The sequence below is a fragment of the Papilio machaon genome, chromosome 2, assembly GCF_912999745.1.
Source record: "Papilio machaon chromosome 2, ilPapMach1.1, whole genome shotgun sequence".
Classification (NCBI taxonomy): Eukaryota; Metazoa; Arthropoda; class Insecta; order Lepidoptera; family Papilionidae; genus Papilio; species Papilio machaon.
In genome coordinates, this window is record NC_059987.1 from 3,054,516 (window position 1) to 3,072,560 (window position 18,045).

Consider the following 18,045-nt stretch of genomic DNA (forward strand, 5'->3'; position numbering starts at 1 on the left):
TTCAAGCCTCACTTGATTAATGAATGATTCCTAATCTGTCTACAATAAAATTTATGCAGTAAAAATAAAAGAAATACCCATGGTCATTTTTTTTGGAAGGCAAAAGAGCTGAGTTTTGATTGCTTGGAAGCATTCGTGACTGATGTTTCAGTAGAATCTTCTAGCTTCCTCTTTTGTGGACCTTCAGTTACGTTCTGTATGCTCTTGAACATCCTAACTCCTTGACGAGTCAGCTCTGAAGGTGTCAACTCGGGATGCTTCTCTTCCAGTGTACTTTTGTTACGTGAGAACCAAAGGACAAAGGTTTCACCTTCCAATGGTGTTAAGGGCTGATGAACAAACAAACATTTTGTAACTTTAATAATCATATTTGTGAGAAATCAAATGATTTATTTCATTCCATACTGTGAAAAGCAACATTTAACCAAACTTAGGAACATTTTTGGGTAAAGGTAAATTTTAAAGCCCATTGAAGTCATAAGAATATATTCTCATACTCACATCATTATTTTCCGTGGTCTCCGGAGTCGTGTGAACTTCGACCAGAGTCCTGTCCGTTAAGCTCAAAGGATTTTGTATACTTTTGATAGTGTCTTGTTGCTTTCTGAAAGGATTCCGTTTGCCCATAGGAGATGATTTTATTGGCTGAAATTAAAATTATACAGATCATTATGTATATTTACAAAGTATTAATCAAGAATGAAAAAAAATTATTTCCAGCACTTATGGAATAATTTGTATCGACTATCTTGAATGTGCATTACTTTTTTTATTTTAAACAAAGCTATTATGTCATCATTTAAGGATAACAGTCGCCGGTTTAAATTTATTTTTTGCTATTCAACAATATATATGATTGAAAAATTGAAAAAAAAAACTTTGTATAGAAAATCTTCAGCAAGAAAGGCAGTTAGATGATAAATTACTCACCACTGGTTTAATAGGTACAACACTTTCAACTTTCTTCTTAATCCTTTGGGGTATAATAATACTGGAGTTCATGTCATCTTGTGTCACATCGTAAGTCTCCTGCGTCTCCAACTCTTGGAAGTGAGAGTTCTGAGCCACATTAAGTTTGTCAGCCTCCGTCTGCCACCTGTCGGCCAAGTCCGACAACTTGTCCGCCAAATGCAAACGACCGAGACGAGATGCGTATTTAGCGGCTAATGGAAGTAACTTCTCGTCTTTAAGAAGTTCCATGAGTTCTAACGCTCTTTGTTCGATCTCACTGCGACACGCCAACTAGATTACAAGAGTATGAAAATATATATTTAATAGAGTTCCTAACCATAGTTTACTTTTTTAATAGACAACGGTGACTTTTTAAGCTAAAACTTTAATAAAATATAAAATTTCCATGTCACAATGTTAGTTATCGTACTCCTCCGAAACGTCTTTACCGATTTTTACCAAATTTTATATGCGTATTCAGTAGGTCTGAGAATCGGCTACTATCTATTTTTCATACCCCTATTAAATTTTTTTAACTGCGCGCGGACGGAGTCGCGGGCGACAGCTAGTTCTAAAATATATTCGAGAAAACACATTTTCTTGTATAATTAAACATTTGTCATCCATGTTATGAGATTTCTTTTATCTCACAATACAAGGTTTCCGTTTAAAAAATCAAATAGCGCCACTTGTGGAATTCTCTTTTCCTCTATTTATATAATTCAGGTATTAATTTGAAATGTGATATCTTAGTATTATAAACGCAAATATTTGGATTGGATGGATGTTTAGAAGGTATCACCAAAACGGTTTAATGGATTTCAATGAAATTTGGTATAGATGTAGAGCACTGGAAGAACACATAGGTTACTTAACAGTTTTTTTTTACTCTGCGTGTTCGGTGTCTCGGGTAGAAGCTAATAATACATACAGCAAATAATTTGAGAGCGGTCTCCCTGGCTGTCTTGACTTCCACATCGGCGTTGGTGTGCGCCCACCGCACCAGCTGCTCCTCATACTGGGACTTCTCAGTGTCCAACTCGCACAGTGGTATCTAAAATTTATATTATCTTACTAATCTTACTTTTTTACTTCTTTATCTATATATATAAAAGAAAGTGGTGTTAGTTACACTATTTATAACTCAAGAACGCTTAGAACCAGGAAACGGACATAGGATAATTTTTACCCCGTTTTCTATTTTTTAATTCCGCGGGGACGGAGTAGCGGGTAAAAGCTAGTAATATTATAAATGTGAATGTTTAGATGTATGGATGAATGTTATATCATATCTTCAGAACTGCTGTATGGATCTTGTTGAAATTTACATAGATGTAGAACATAGTTTGGAAGAACACAGAGGCTACTAATTTAGTTTTTTTTATTCCACCGGGACGGAGTCGCGCGCGACTGCTAGTAATGTTATAAATTTGAAATTTTAAGATGGATATATTTTTGTTAGCAGGTAACTCCAAAACGGCTTAACCGATCTGGATAAAATTTGGCACAGAATTAAATTCCGCTCAGAGGAAAGCTAAGAGTCAATAGTAATGTTAAAACTTAAGAATTGATAATAATGTATTAAATTGTATACAATAGAATTAGAACTTACTTGTAGAGGTATTTCAGTAACAATAGGTCTTGGAACTGTGAGTGGATACGAAGTACCTCTGCAGAGGATCACTCGTACTGTCTGCATTGGCTCGCTTATCTGAAAATCACATTTTAATATTTAACATACCGTAATAACAATTTCAATATGTCGTGTACTTTAATATACTTACAGATACTATAAACCAGGTATCAGAGGCACCTTTAGAATGTGTACTAATATCACATAAAGGCATCCAGATACCACTCGCTATATCATACAAACGCAGTACACCAGCGGTGTCATATGTACAGGGTGATCCAACATCCGTGCAGCCCAGCCAAGCTAACTTAGACCCTGGGGTTAAGGGTAAATGAACCGTTTTGCTTCGTACTTGTCGACCTGCAAATTATAGTGTATTAGCTTTCGCACGCGACTCCGTTGGTGCGGATAAAAAAATTTAATTAGTAGCCTACGTTCTTCCAGACTACGTTCAACTTTCATCAAAATCTGTTGAGACCCTTCGGAGATACCTTCAAACAAACATCCATCCATCTAAACATTCTCATTTATAATATTAGTAAGATAGTAAGATTAAACTGGTGATAAGTACCATTTAGAGCTATAATATCCATTGCCAGATGTTGGTCGGATAATCCAGGGTCTGTGCTGTGGTACACGGCCATTACAGTTGTGTTGAACCCGGATAATGCAACCGCCGGTCCCGGTAACGAGATTACCTTAGAAAAATCAATCAAATATATTCAATACAAAAATCCATGTATGTTGTAAGAAAAAAAAATGACTTAACTAAGTTTTTTTTCCAATTTTTTTGTTTTTTATTAAATGTTCTGAATATATTTTTAATCAAAAGACTTTCTATTAGTGTATAGACTATATTTAAATTAGATATTGCTGATAAAAATTAGGTGAAAAAGGTATTTTGTTGTATATTATTTTTTTATATGTATACTAGCTGTCGCCCGCGACTCCGTCCGCGCGCAGTTAAAAAAAACTTAATAGGGGTATGAAAAATAGATGTTGGCCGATTCTCAGACCTACTGAATATGCTCACAAAATTTCATGAGAATCGGTCAAGCCGTTTCGGAGGAGTACGGGAATGAAAACTGTGACACGAGAATTTTATATATTAGATATTTTTTTTAAATATACCTGTCTCTGTGTGCCCATTGTTGTAAAGAGTCGTAACAGTCGCGCGTCAGTGGCGCAAGCGACCAGCGCACTGGTGGCTGACACACATAATATCTCCTCAGTATCAGGCATTGACACACTCCATTCCTTACTGCTACCCATCAATGAAATGCAAACTAGTTTACTGAAAAAAAAAACGAAAAAAAAAAATTCAGTCGATTTTTTTTTTGTTGATGAACTTTTTTATTAATTAAATAAATACTCAGAAAGTTTCAAGATTTTTTTTTAATTGGTTAAAAACATTATAAAAACACACCTAGGTGTCTCACACGCCAGAGCCAACACTGTGGAGGATAAACTGGCCATAGTGTGGTTCAAATAATTGTTCAAATTAATTCCATGATGCAAGCTGGAGTCATGGAACTCAATGTCAATGCTTGACTCTCCATTCTCTGCGGTGTGGCATCTCACTATGCCTACATCATTCCAACACATGTATCTGAAAAAATAAAATCATGAACAAATTTAAAAAAAAAAATTACAATTTTTTTTAAATACATTTAAACATTTTATTCGATGAAAATTGCGATTTTCTGTCCTAAATAAAAGACAATTACAAATTTAACTAAACATGCCTTTTGATATAAATTAAAGCAAGATAAACTGTATTTGATATTTGGATTTTCCATACAGGTTAAGTCCAAGGTCATTCAACTCATTTGTTTAAAAAAAAATTACAATGTTTTTCTACTGGTGTTTTGGCAGTTGAATCTCTCGATAAGATTCACTTCCCATGGCGCAAACTCATTCACATAACATTAACCCCCAGCATCCTTTTTTGACCATTACATCTAGAATTGTGTTCTGCACAGAGAATTGTGTGAAGTTCCGACCCACTAAGATCATAAATTAACTAGTATCTAGTAATTATATTAAAATAACCTATGCTCCAAGTGTGCAGGTGTAGAGGAGGGTTGGAAGGGTGGCTGCGGGGGCACGGCGGAGGGTGCGGGCGCAGCGTGGCGCGACTGCGGCCGGGAGTCCTGCTCGGTTTGCAGCCCGAGAGTCTCATTCTTTATCTTCTCCAAGGATATTGCATTGTCATCATCACTTTCATAGTTATGTATGAGGTTCTCAACTAGATCATCATTATCTGAAACAATAGAAGTACAATAACTTTTCTAATTAATAATTATTTAAGGATACAGTGGATCTATCTTTTGTGGATATCCATTGTGTGTGGATATTTTTTTATAACCCAGTAATCCGAACATTCCAATAATCCGGCACCCTCCAGTTTTTAATAGTGCCGGATTAGTAAGATTGTACTGTATTTATTTTAGCTTTTTTCTGGGCGGATAGTCGCGGGCGACTGCTAGTATTAAATAAAACATCAAACTATCTATAAGCATTAGCCATTTGTAACTAGTTTAGGATGTCTCTCAATAGATAATATTTGCCGAGGTTTCTATATTTAAAAGACAAATCTTACCATCTTTTTCTACCATTTCAATGTCTTCCGAGTCTCCATTTACTTTATTGCTGTCTTGCCCGTAACAGTTTACTAACATTCCTAATTGACCAGCAATATCACAATATGCCAGGATTCCATTACCTGTAATATAAAAGGATGATGTATTAATATTGCACAGATGTATAAATGTGAGAGGCAATGGAGGATAATTTGTTATCTCTGTCTACCCCTCTGAGTCAAACACATGTTGTTTGCTTTATTATTTGCTTACAAACTGATATGAAAAAAAAAATTGAATAAAAATATTTAACCCATTTGCCACCACATCAATGTATCCATTCAATCCAATTTAATACCAACCTTTAGGGCTCCAAGCCATTGCTGAAACATTATGTGATGTTGGATGTTCAATGATACCCATACAAGTACCACTTTGTACTTCCCACACTGCTATCTGACCTGCCACTGTACTCCCCGCTATGTATTGACCACATGGTGAGAAAAGGCATTGAGAAATTGCACATTTTATCTGGAAAAAATTAAATTAATTCACATAAAACTAAAGAAAATTAACTAAAAACAGTTAATAATTAATTTTTGATAATTAATAATTTATTGATGGCAAGACTAAACTCCAGGTTTGGTTTACTCAAAAAGAAACTATGGTATTGTTTAAACAAATTTTGTAGTTATCTCGCAACAATTGTTTTGTGGTTATGAACCATTTATTTCATTGTGCATAAAAATATAAGAATATTAATTAAACTGACCAAACTATGTGTGAATGTGAGTCTTTGTCCCCAACTTTCACTGTCCAGTAATATAATTTCTCTGTTATTAGGATATGCCAAATATTTCCCTTCTGATGGTTCAAAACTTATTCTACCTGCAAAAGATTTAAAATTATATAAATCTCAAAAAAAATCCAGAATTTTCTGAAATAAAACTTATAAGATTTTAATAATAAAAATCATACATAATACTTTTGCGGCATAGAAAGTATTGATTTTTGGTACACAAGTCACTTCTTTGACAACTTTCTGTGTATCTATATCCCATATCCTTAACACCCCATCTCCACAAGCAGTAGCAGCATACTTCATATGGGGACAAATTGCAACACTCAGCACTGGACCCTTGTGTTCCGTCATTACAAACAATGGAGCACCACCTTCTAGGTTACAAATTTTAGCCTCCATGTTCTCTGAACAACATCCCAACACCTAAAAATTTTAGTTTAATAAGTACAAGATTTCTATACAGAAGTCATGACATAAGTTTAACGATTTTCTTCTTATTGGTTTGTTTGCTTTATCTACTAAATATTTATTTATAGTTTCAAATTTCTTTTTACACAGATGTATGATAAAAAGTAGGTACCTACTTAAATAATATAAGGTGTTTAAACTACCATTTAAGGTCATATTTTTTGAATACAGCAACAGTATAAAGTGATATCTGACCTCAATTTGCGGTGAAGACATAATTTGCGTAACTGGCGCTGTGAATCTGGTGACAATACCATCTTTGTCAAATGCTGGAAATGTATATGCTTGAACTGCATGGTTATCATTTGCCACATATAGTCTTTTGTCCTTAAAACACACGGCGAGCGCACTTTCTCCAACACAGTGAGAATTTGGATCGTCATCTTCAATACCAAGCCAAATCCTTACATCGCCATCGTGTCCACAAGTTATTATGTGCCTGGGAATGACAAATATTTATTTGCGTTAAACATTTATATCAGTTCTAATTAAGTTATGAGTTGTGTCTCACAAGGCAATATTAAACTTGAAGGGTTAATAAACCAAATAACTCACTGTCCATCTTCAGAAAAACATACATCAGTGTGTCCTTCGGCATGAGCGTATCTAAGAGGTTTACTTTCAATTTTCATGTTTATTAGAAGTTAGAAAAAGTACTAATAAAAATCAGCTATGTTTATTATCTTTACTATTTTATTTTTTGGCTACAGTAAAAAATAAAAAATAAACATCTCACAGGATTCTTAATGTCATAATTTGGCGCGAACTAAACTTTGTCCAATGACTATTGACTACTGACAGTTGTCAGCTGATATTGCCAGCCTCAGTTGCGGTTGGCATTGAAACAACAGGTGTTGTATCTATGGTATTTAAACTAAATCCAATTATTCAAAACTTTTCAATAAGCTATCCTCCGTAATAAATAGGATAACTGACAGGAAATTGAAAACACATTAGCTTGAATCTCTCACTCTAACACAAGTTCAGTCGAGGTATTAACAACCATACAATATTGTTTAATAATCTGTTTAAATAAAACAAAAGTCAATGACAAGCTGACAAGCGCTTAACGCTTATCTATGCCCCTCCAACAATTTAAATTTGAATTTTCTTTTCCTTTTCATTTTCATTCGACACTTTGTTTCGGCCTTGTCAGTACGTGTCATTGAGTTACTTACTCGCGTAATTTCGAGCTGTATTTTAATTTAATCCATAAAGTATTTCAACTACATTGTTTCTAAAAAAAGGAATTTTATTATTTTATCGTGATTGTTGAAGTGCACAGTAAGTATGAAATCCTTTTTTTAACTGAAATTTGACACGGTCTTACGATTGATGAAAGCACCGGCACCGGTTACAGCGGATCTGTTGTATTTTTGCCAGCAATTTACTTGCAAAAAATCATGATATAAGATCACATTATTGCACTGCATTGAAATAATTTTTATTGGAAGTTAAATGTTATTAAAGATTCTTAAAAGAACTAATTAAACACCCATAGGCAGCAATTAAACCATCAGTTCTTATTGAGGTTAGGCATTTTCTGCAAGGTCATTTTAATTTTAGACAAATATTGTCTTAAATTGATCTTAATTGTGTGCGTTATACTAAGACTTAAATACTTTTTTTAGCTTTATCACCAAATGGCTAGCGAAGGTTTCCTGAACAAAATATCTGGTTTTGCTACACTAGCAATTCATGCAGGTCAAGATCCAGAAAAATGGAACTCTGCTGCTGTAGTACCACCCATAGTTACATCTACAACATTTAAGCAACCTGCACCCGCAGAACATACAGTAAGTAATTTCACAAGAAAATAATTTACATCATTTTATATGCATTAATTGTATTGCTCAATTGTGTCTAAAATTATACAAAAAAAATATGATGTGTAAAATGTGTTGATGCAAACTGATGACATTTGTTGCATCATTTCATCATTCAAATGCAACTTGCAACAGAAATTACCTGTAATTTCTCAATAAAATAAAATTTTATTTAATACATTAGTTGCCCATTTTGAAAAAGTAATTTTTATTAAGTTATAGGTATTACATTTATTTTTTATACATGTTAAAAATATTCATTTTCTTCAAATATTTTTTCAAATAAATGGAGTTTTATTTGTATGTAATGTGTAATGATATTTGTAGGGCTTTGAATATGGTAGATCAGGGAATCCTACAAGAAATACACTAGAAGAATGCTTGGCTGCTTTGGATAAAGGGAAGCATGCTTTAACTTTTGCATCAGGTTTAGGAGCAACAACTACTATTGCATCTTTACTCAGCAGTGGTGACCATATTGTGTCCTGTGATGATGTCTACGGAGGTACAAACAGATTGTTTAGGTAAATATTGACTGTGGAATACTACAAAATCTACTAGTCTTCTAGTTATTTAAAAAAAAACAAAAAAATGGGACCCATCTGCAAGCACTTCCTTTCGATTAAAACAATTTTTATCAAAATCGGACCACCAGGGGCGGAGTATCGCGGTAACACACGTAAAAAAAAAAATCAGTCGAATTGATAACCTCCTTCTTTTTGAAGTCGGCTAAAAATGTGCTTTGAAGAGCTTCACTTCATAAACATGATAAATAAGCAAGCAGCCACCTGACATTGGCAACAGTAGTAAAGTAACTACTGCCGTGTTGCATTGCTTACTTTTATGAGACAAAGAGGAAAAAAAAATTGTATATCCCCTTTCAATATGTCCTAAAGTTAACTTATAACATTTAAACTATGAATTAATACAAAAAAAAACTATGTTCCTAAATTGTCTAACTTTTTCAGACGGGTGTTAGAAAGATTGGGACTACAGACAACTTTTACTGATTTCACAAATCTAGAATCTGTTAAAAATGCTATCAAGGATAATACAAAGGTAATTAAAATACATTTGTTCCTGGAATATAAAATTAAACTCACATTATTAAAATTGCTATCAAAAGCAGGTTAGAAATTATTAGCATTTGTAAGAAAATTTTCTTATTGGATTTGCAAGAAATTGAATAATTGCTGGATTGTTTTGTATAAACCATATCAACATTTAATCAGTAATCAATCATTCATAACAACATTTATCGCGAAATTGTTTTATGTTACTCAAATGTTCATACGTAATGTGTAAACCATAACAAAATTGTTTGATAAGAATGTTTGCATATAAACATAGCATGTATATATGTGCAAAATTTGCATATATTTAAAAGAACGTTTAATAAAGGTTAAGGTTCTGATAACATTACTGATTATATATTACAAAAAACTAACAACCGAATGTTTATAATACGAACATAAGTGAGTGCGCGGTTGTTTAACAATATTTAATTACTTTCAAAGTAGTACATGTTATATAGTACATACAGTACATGTTTAAATTTATAAGATACTGGATTATTGTGATATGTAAATGAACTCATGAAATTCGAATCACAATTTCCATTTACAATTCCCAAGTTACTTAAAAATAAAGACCAATTAAAAAAACAACTTTAAAGGAGAATAGAATTAACTGTCCAAAATAAATGATCATAATTCTAACACGTTGGTTTACTTCGTAATGCAGTTATTAATAATAGGTAAAATATTTCATCTCCCAACTCTAAAGAGGCCTACTTTCGGTGTTAAATGTTTACGTTAAGATAACGATGGTGATAAATCTTTATACAGACTTATATATGCTGACTGTATCCCCAGTTTTTACCTTAATTATTAAGTCTAAAACTCTAAAAAAGAAAAATTCACAAAGCTGTTTAAAAAAATTAGAGCGCGAAATTTTAGTCGGTATGCTGTGGTTGTATACATTCCGAGTATGTTTTTACCCAGAAAGTATAATATGTACAACTAACTCTTTTTCCTCTATGTAAACTTTTGCGCGCATATATTCTTTCCCTAAAATCGCTGCAATTGCCGTGATCGTATATTAAAATGTATAATATCGTTTGTAGATGATTTGGATAGAAACACCAACAAATCCGCTTCTCAAAGTAATAGATATAGCTGCGGTGTCGGCTGTGGCCAAGGAGAAGGGCGACATAATAGTGGTCGTGGACAACACTTTCCTAACACCATACCTACAGCGGCCGCTCGATTTCGGCGCCGATATCGTCGTATACTCACTGACAAAGTACATGAATGGACATTCTGATGTTATCATGGGAGCAGCGGTTCTTAACGACGATGCTTTGGAAGAGAGATTGAGATTTTTACAAAACGGTAAGTTAGTTTCACACTTTCATAAGCTAACTATTTCTATGCGTCTTCTGTTTTTCGGTTATATTTAATTTTTTTTTAATATCAAAGCCAATAAACGTTTCAGTTTACAACTTTAAAATTATTGAAATTGATAAAAAATAACTAGTTATGATAATTTGTAAAAATTTTAAATATCTTTTTAAAAATAATTCGCATCTAGTCAAAGACAAGTTTGATAGGGCCCATAATGAATATAAAGAATTATTAAATTAACATACATCCGGTTCATTGCTATGCAAACTCAATCAATTCGCGAATCTGACTACACACACCTACATAAATAGAACGAGCTGCTACCAAACTATAGAAGTGGGAACACGAAGTTTTTGCAAAGTTATCGCGTCATCGTAAATTTATTAGTGTCTTTCCTTATACGTTTGGAGTATTTTTAAACGTAATCAAACATGTCGGAAAATCACCCATGGGAATAATGTACGATTATGACGAAATGACTCAATGCCTTAATATATTTTACTCTGTGACTATATTTTTTTTTAATTCACATAGTACACTAGTTGTACAATAAGATTTAGAAAATGCGACATTGTATTCTTTAAAACGTCTTTTGCTTTAAATTGGAATGAAAATGACAATGTTATGTATTAGTTACTTAGGTAATAGTAAAACATTAAACTACTCACTTGTGTGCTTGAATGTAACATCGCCGATTGAAAAATACACTTATGTTGTTTAACCGTCTTCCTTTTGAAACATTACATCATCGATGTATCCGGCCTGTTATATTTTACACCATGCAATTTAAATTAGGTAATTGTTTCACATAACACGTGACGCAAGTCAAGTGACGCGTCTGTGCCTTTGTTAAGAAACTATAATTATTTCAAGGGCAAATAATTGTCAACGACTACGTGTTTTCATTCAATTTTCAGACAGAATGTCTGATAACGCTTAATAGTATAGCATACACTTATATGTCTTCGCTATGTGTTATTAAAAATATAATAGCTTTGATATAGATTAGGTCAGCTGTTGTACAAATGACGGTCGACTGGGTAAACCCCAATATCAAACACACGTGAAGCGCAAATTTTAAATTTCCCAATTTTTTTAAAAGGACAGTTGCTAGGTATTTTGTATGTCGGCATTTGTATGTACAGTCAAAATCTGTTATAACGACATCGAAGGGACTACTCATATTGAGTCGTAAAAACCGATAGTTGTAACAACCGGTGACAGGTATTAATAGGAAAGATATGTATATAACATTCAGCCAGGACCTTTGATTTTGGTCAATTTAACCGGTATGTTGTTCTAAACGATGTCGCTATAAACGGTTTTGACTGTATTTGTATGTCGGTATTTTGTATTTTGCCGGTGGCGACCAAAGTGGGGTTTTAGCCGGTGTGAGTCCGACATAATCCGACTCTTCGCCCCATAGAGTCGGATATGCGTAGTCATTTCCCCACGTTAAAAAAAAGGTATTTTGTATGTCGCCTTCATAAATAAAAACATGTGCCACGCTTGTTCTGGTATATATACTACTATTTTGATTCAAGCATAATTAAATGTCCTTAAAATATGTAAGTGCAATTCTTAACATACTGCAAGTGTTTTGTACATTGTAATCAAGTCATTTACACTTTAAATATAACCATAGAGCGATCATTTACATATTTCGCGTTAAAAATGTATTGTATTAAATCATATGATTTATATATTATATTATATTACGAAATTTATAGGCATAGGATACGGGTATCCGTATATAAATGTGTATCCGTATATAAACGTGTATAAATGATAACACCTCAGAAATTTCCCACAAAAATTCCTCCGGAGGCCTTTTAACTTACCTCACTTTCTTGCTCCGGATTAGGTATCCAAATGTAATATGTTATTTCAATTTTTTTTGACTGTATATGTCATTTGTTCAAAAGTATCGATATTAGTCAACATAAATATGAAAAAGTAAGATAAATAATGTTCATATAAATGTCATAGAAGTACCTAAAGCTTGGAATTACGGCTCTATTATACTTTGATAAACGACTTTACTTATATGATAAATGGATGCTAATAGTACTATAAATTAAAGATAGATAATCAATTTTATTTATTGCAAATATTTTAAACGTTCTCTATATTTTTTATGTAACATCTAACTGGTACTAGATAAGTTAACGTAAAATGCGAGATTGCGAAAAGTTGTTACTGTAACACTGCGGTTAACGGTTTAAATTTAGAAACATTAGACAAAATGTATGAAATGCTTGTTTGAATATATTATCCTTTAATCAATGTTTCGTTCGGAGAAGTCTTTGAAAACCCTACCTATTACAAATATAATCTAAACTACCTAAACCTTTTCAGTGTTAATCTAAAAATTTTACCTGCAAACACGAATATTTTTATAGCTTTATTTTTTTAACTATGTTTATTAAAGTAGACGAGGAAGGAAAGAGTTTTTTGTAATTCACCCACAAAACATACTCTAAACGTTAAAATTGAGTTGTATGGAATATTAAATGAAACTATAACTAAATATAAGTGCCAATTGTTGTCTGGTTAATGGAAACAATGCGCTCAGTTGTATTTGTGTAAAGTCATGCCCAGTGAAGGACGAGCGATGACTTGCATAGAAAATGATGATCACAAAATTGATTAGATTCAAGTGATTCTATGAGTTGATTTCAAACTAATAATAATAGTCATATTCTATGATTCATTATTTTCCATTGTGTATTTCACAATTTAGCACAATATTTCCAAAGTATTCCGCTCAGACTCGTAAAGTAGTGTTAAATGGTCTCATATAATAAAAATAAATTTTCCATTGACGCGCGCTTCGTCCACAAAAAGAATTGTAGACAATGAAACGAAAATAAAGTAAAAATAAATAAAAATATAGAAGTTCAAGATACGTATTAACTAATAAAGCAATTTAAGTAAGTTTTTATTGCCTTAAATAGACCATTAATTAACCTAATTGAAACATTTAAAACTTCCGACTTCTTTTTTTAAGGATGACAATTTTAGTTTGATATATTTTTTATCTTTATAACCAATTCATTACTTTGTGTGTATTTTTTGCCCCATTTCCTTAGGTAGCGCGCAAAACACCCGTACTTGTTTGTACCACATTAACGTCGTTGACATTCCTTGACCTCATGTAATGAAAGGCCGTTTGTTGTCGCCAATGCACACAGACTAACTGTCGCACTCAGAGATATTCACTGGCTACTAAGTATTAACCTAAAAATATACTATTTTTCAATGTATTAAATTGTTGTTGCAGCCATGGGAGTGGTGCCGTCACCCACAGACTGCTATTTCGTCAACAGGAGTCTAAAGACTTTAGCTCTTAGAATGGAACAGCATCAGAAGTCTTCGTACGTAATAGCTAAATGGCTTGAAAACCATCCCAAAGTTACTCAAGTCTTACATCCAGGTAAAGTTTATTATGTGTTATAATTGATCCCAACTTACGTTAGGTTCCTAGGAATCCTCTTAGCTATATTATTCAGCTGCACAGTGCGCCTCCCCCGGCATAACTTTACGCCCCGCCACATCAAAAATTGTGTTCTGCGCAGCGACTTACGATGTTCTCAGCAGTCAAAATATTTGAATACTATTATACTAAGCAATCTTTCCTTAAAGCTAATCGTTCCTATTCTTTTCTATATACAGATAATTAAAATTAGTCTCTATTATCTATTATTTTAAGTCTTGTAAATGGTCGTTGTTAATTTTTAGGTCTGCCATCACATCCGCAGTACGCCATCGCACAAAAACAGATGACGGGCCATTCGGGAGTGTTTAGTTTCAAGCATGTCGGCGGACTAAAGGAGTCTAGGAAGTTTTTGAGTTCGATGAAATTATTCATCTTGGCCGAAAGTCTCGGCGGATATGAGAGTTTAGCTGAATTACCGTAAGTAGTATAATTGAAATCGTGTTATCTTAAAACAGGCAATAAATACTTACTTTTATCAGAGTTTATGCGATATGCTTCAATAGAAACACGTTTTTTGTTATTTATTTTGGTTTTTATTATACGAAATGAGAATCGAGGTGGACTGAAATGTTTAGCGTTTGACGGAAAGATATGTACATCGTAACACTTTAAACGTATTTAATTTTATTTTTCTATATGTATCGTTCTTTGTATCAAAAACATTTTGTAATGCAATTAAGTTTTGTTTTAACAATAAATGCACTTCTTATCAAATCATGACTAATTAATAAGTTGGATTAAGATGTTAACAAACTTTAATTACTTTTTCTTTTTATTAAATCCTTTGTTATTATTGTAAAATGTTATTCTTATCAAGCTTGATGGGGATTATACATATGTCTAAAGACATGATACTCTTAAGTGACAATAACTACAAGATAAAAACTTAAAAAAGAATTAAAAAAAATGTAATTATTGAAGTACAATGGTGATATCTGTCTACATTTTACGTGATGTGTCGTACTGGAGTTAGCTCGTTTCGTCGCATATTGAATCTTTCACATTTTTGTTCTCTCTTGTTCAGAATAACAGTTTGGAACCATGCCAGTTGCTAAATATCTTTATTTTTTGCTCTTTCCCAAAGTTACGATTAATAATGTTATGTTGATTTTTATCCCGCAGTGTCATGTCCATTTAGATTTCAGAATACGTAGAGCGAATATTTTTTATACTTTTTAGGGGAATTGCACGAACTGATAAACGCGATAAATGAAAGACGCCGTTTCAGTTCAGACGAAAGATTTATGTAAATAAATGAACAAAGATGTCTTTTATTATGAATTATGGTTGAATTTTAACTAAAAAAATTTTTAGTTCAAAATTTGAAAAGCATAGAAAATGCCTAGGCTCCGCAACTTATGTGTAGGTTACGTCAATATATATGTATAACAAGGCGTCACATGAATTACTTCCAGGTCAGTGATGACCCACGCGTCAGTCCCTGAGGAGCAGCGGAACGAGCTGGGCATCACACACTCACTCATCAGGCTGTCTGTCGGCCTCGAGGACACCGAGGATCTGATTAAAGATCTAGATCAAGCTTTCAAAGCTGCTTTCTGATTAGGGATTAAAATTTTTTTTATAAAATAATTTTTATAGTAATATAATTACTAAGCATAAAATTATTATCAAGCTATCGTTAACTGCCGAACCCAAGAATCAATTCCGAAGATCTATCTAAAATTGTTAAAAGAAAATTTAACAAGTTAAAATGGATCGATTATTTGGTTCGTCCGTTGAAAACCAACAAACCCAACTGACTGACACTAAAGGGAAGTTTCTAACTTGTATAAATACATGTTTCTAGTCTCTTTTTATCACAGACAATGAAAGAGATGGGATGTACAAGTGCCACGACAGTTTAAACTCTCTGCTAATAGAAATACTGACTAAAATCAGTTAAACAGTTGAAGTTACGAGAGGTTACAATAGAACTGAGACATTTATTATCCTCCTTCACTGTTATGTCAGTTGGGCAAATAGACAATTTTTTCCTTTACTAGTTCCTCACTGTATTTATAGTTTTATTAAGATAATAGTTTATTTTGCATTTATTACCTTTTTGAATGTACTATTTTTAAATATATTGTTTTATTTAAATGTGTTTAAATATTATTTGTACAGTACTATAAAGAAGCCATGCACTTTTATAAAAAATGTCTTTTTCCACAATCATTTAAAATTATAATTATTTATAAATATTTTATTTACGATCATTACAAAAAATGTATAATACTATGAATATGTAAAGAAAATGATTTTAAAATAAAACGAAACCAAAATAAAAAAAATGTCAATATAGATCAGTTCAAAAGATTTTTTTTATTAAAATAACAAATGAACCTACTTTGAATTTCTAAATATGATAATAATGTTTTCTTTTTTTAACCACAATAGGGCTTTTTAGCATAGATCAAATGAGGTCATCGCTTGACACAAAGTTCACTTTTTTTTAAGACAATAAACTACTGTTAGTAATTCATTTTTCCTACCTCGTTTTGTATAAAGTTTTCTAATTTAGTTCATACCAGAATTAAAAAAATGTTACACTCAAGCCCTCCATTCTCTGATTAAAAACTAGACAAGATGTGAGTTTTTTTCTGTTTTATTTTACGAAACATTTTTGACTAGTTATGAATAAAACCATGTGACGGACACCAATAATATGTTTTAACTTAATATTAAAGGAAATATTTTTAAAATTAAAAAAAAAGTTCACTAGGAACTAATATCGAGTCGTAAAGACCAAATTAAAAATTTGTATCGTCACCACAACAATGACTGTAAAAAGTCTTAAGAAATACTATAAAATCTGAACAAATTATTGTTAATTAGCTTCTCGAACACAGCGAGAACTATTTAGGATAGAGTCCGTTATTTCAAGATTTGTTAATACTATTGACACTATTTTTGAAACGAGTCGGAATTTAGCTTTTATGAGTGTTCCATTTCTTATGACTCTCATTAAATTACGACAGTAAGGTTACTTGTTACAAACGAAATTAACAAGCAGTCTATTCTTAGCAATGCAATCTACATGATAAACTTTTACGTTTATAATATAGATTGCATAATATTTTATTTAGAAACTATTGCTATTAAATTAATGTAGGAGAAAATTATAAATTTAATTAGAAAACATTGTCAATAAAACAATAAATCTTTTAAAGAAAGTAAAATCATGAACTGAACTTATTACGATTCCAGAATTTGCATTATTACTTTGACCAAAATGATGTCTAGGATATTTCCAGTCCAATCTATACTTTTATACTAGCTATGTCGTTACTAATATTTAAAAGAGAAAAGTTTTGTATGTAACGAATAAACTTAAAAACTACTGGAACGATTTCGAAAATTATTGAGCCATTAGAAAGCAACATTATCACATGAGCTTTATTTATTAATCGATATTATAATTACGCGCAGCCGAAGTCGCTGGTAAAAGCTAGCAATACATATATTACAACGTTATTTCTACTTCCAATTACCTCGCCAAAATTTATTGCAAATCTAGCACATTTTTATACCCAAGGCCGAATCTGAGCTTGTTAAAACATACGATTCATCTTCAAAAATAGCTTGGGATAAAAATGTAGGTATTTTTAACAAAGTTCAATTTTATCACAAAATATTACAAGTATAACAAAAATAACACGACTTCGTTTTTTATTTTATTTAAAAAATGAAAAGTATAGGAAAAAACGTAGTTGTTATAGACTTTAATTAGTATTTAGGCCTCTCCAGAAACGTACAGTTCATGAATGGAAAGACCTAAATATAAGTAGGTATCGTCTTTTATAAGTCAAATACTACCAAAAAGGGGAAACTTAAGCTATAGGTACTACACTAGTGACGTGAGCGTCCATCATCAATTAT

At 32.3% G+C, this 18,045-nt stretch overlaps 2 protein-coding genes across 2 annotated transcripts; one reads left to right on the forward strand and one right to left on the reverse strand.

Moving 5' to 3' along the window:
- Positions 1-7,201, reverse strand: LOC106717592 (WD repeat and HMG-box DNA-binding protein 1). Its single transcript, XM_014511474.2, has 16 exons — positions 6,992-7,201; positions 6,632-6,875; positions 6,145-6,391; positions 5,939-6,054; positions 5,529-5,697; positions 5,187-5,309; positions 4,637-4,847; positions 4,011-4,193; positions 3,716-3,878; positions 3,156-3,282; positions 2,736-2,944; positions 2,564-2,662; positions 1,883-2,005; positions 931-1,242; positions 502-645; positions 1-329 (listed from the first exon to the last, which is right to left on the reverse strand). Exons 1-16 carry the CDS (start codon positions 7,066-7,068, stop codon positions 84-86), a joined length of 2,793 nt encoding a protein of 930 aa, XP_014366960.2. The 5' UTR covers positions 7,069-7,201; the 3' UTR covers positions 1-83.
- A 351-nt stretch (positions 7,202-7,552) lies between these two features.
- Positions 7,553-16,088, forward strand: LOC106717588 (cystathionine gamma-lyase). The gene is made up of 8 exons (XM_014511469.2): positions 7,553-7,720; positions 8,068-8,232; positions 8,590-8,786; positions 9,231-9,321; positions 10,388-10,655; positions 13,951-14,103; positions 14,409-14,583; positions 15,582-16,088. The coding sequence occupies exons 2-8, from the start codon at positions 8,080-8,082 to the stop codon at positions 15,724-15,726; spliced, it is 1,182 nt and encodes a 393-aa protein (XP_014366955.2). The 5' UTR covers positions 7,553-7,720; positions 8,068-8,079; the 3' UTR covers positions 15,727-16,088.
- The last annotated feature ends 1,957 nt before the right edge of the window (positions 16,089-18,045 follow it).

Excerpts from the sequence above, each read along its gene's own strand:
- LOC106717592 (XM_014511474.2), bottom strand. The coding sequence starts at position 7,068 with ATGAAAATTGAAAGTAAACCTCTTAGATACGCTCATGCCGAAGGACAC. Across the intron at positions 6,055-6,144 it reads CTATGCCGCAAAAGTATTAT|GTAGAATAAGTTTTGAACCA; the intron begins GTATGATTTTTA and ends AATCTTTTGCAG. Across the intron at positions 4,848-5,186 it reads TGAAATGGTAGAAAAAGATG|ATAATGATGATCTAGTTGAG; the intron begins GTAAGATTTGTC and ends CTATTGTTTCAG.
- LOC106717588 (XM_014511469.2), top strand. The coding sequence starts at position 8,080 with ATGGCTAGCGAAGGTTTCCTGAACAAAATATCTGGTTTTGCTACACTA. Across the intron at positions 8,233-8,589 it reads CTGCACCCGCAGAACATACA|GGCTTTGAATATGGTAGATC; the intron begins GTAAGTAATTTC and ends TGATATTTGTAG. Across the intron at positions 10,656-13,950 it reads ATTGAGATTTTTACAAAACG|CCATGGGAGTGGTGCCGTCA; the intron begins GTAAGTTAGTTT and ends TTGTTGTTGCAG.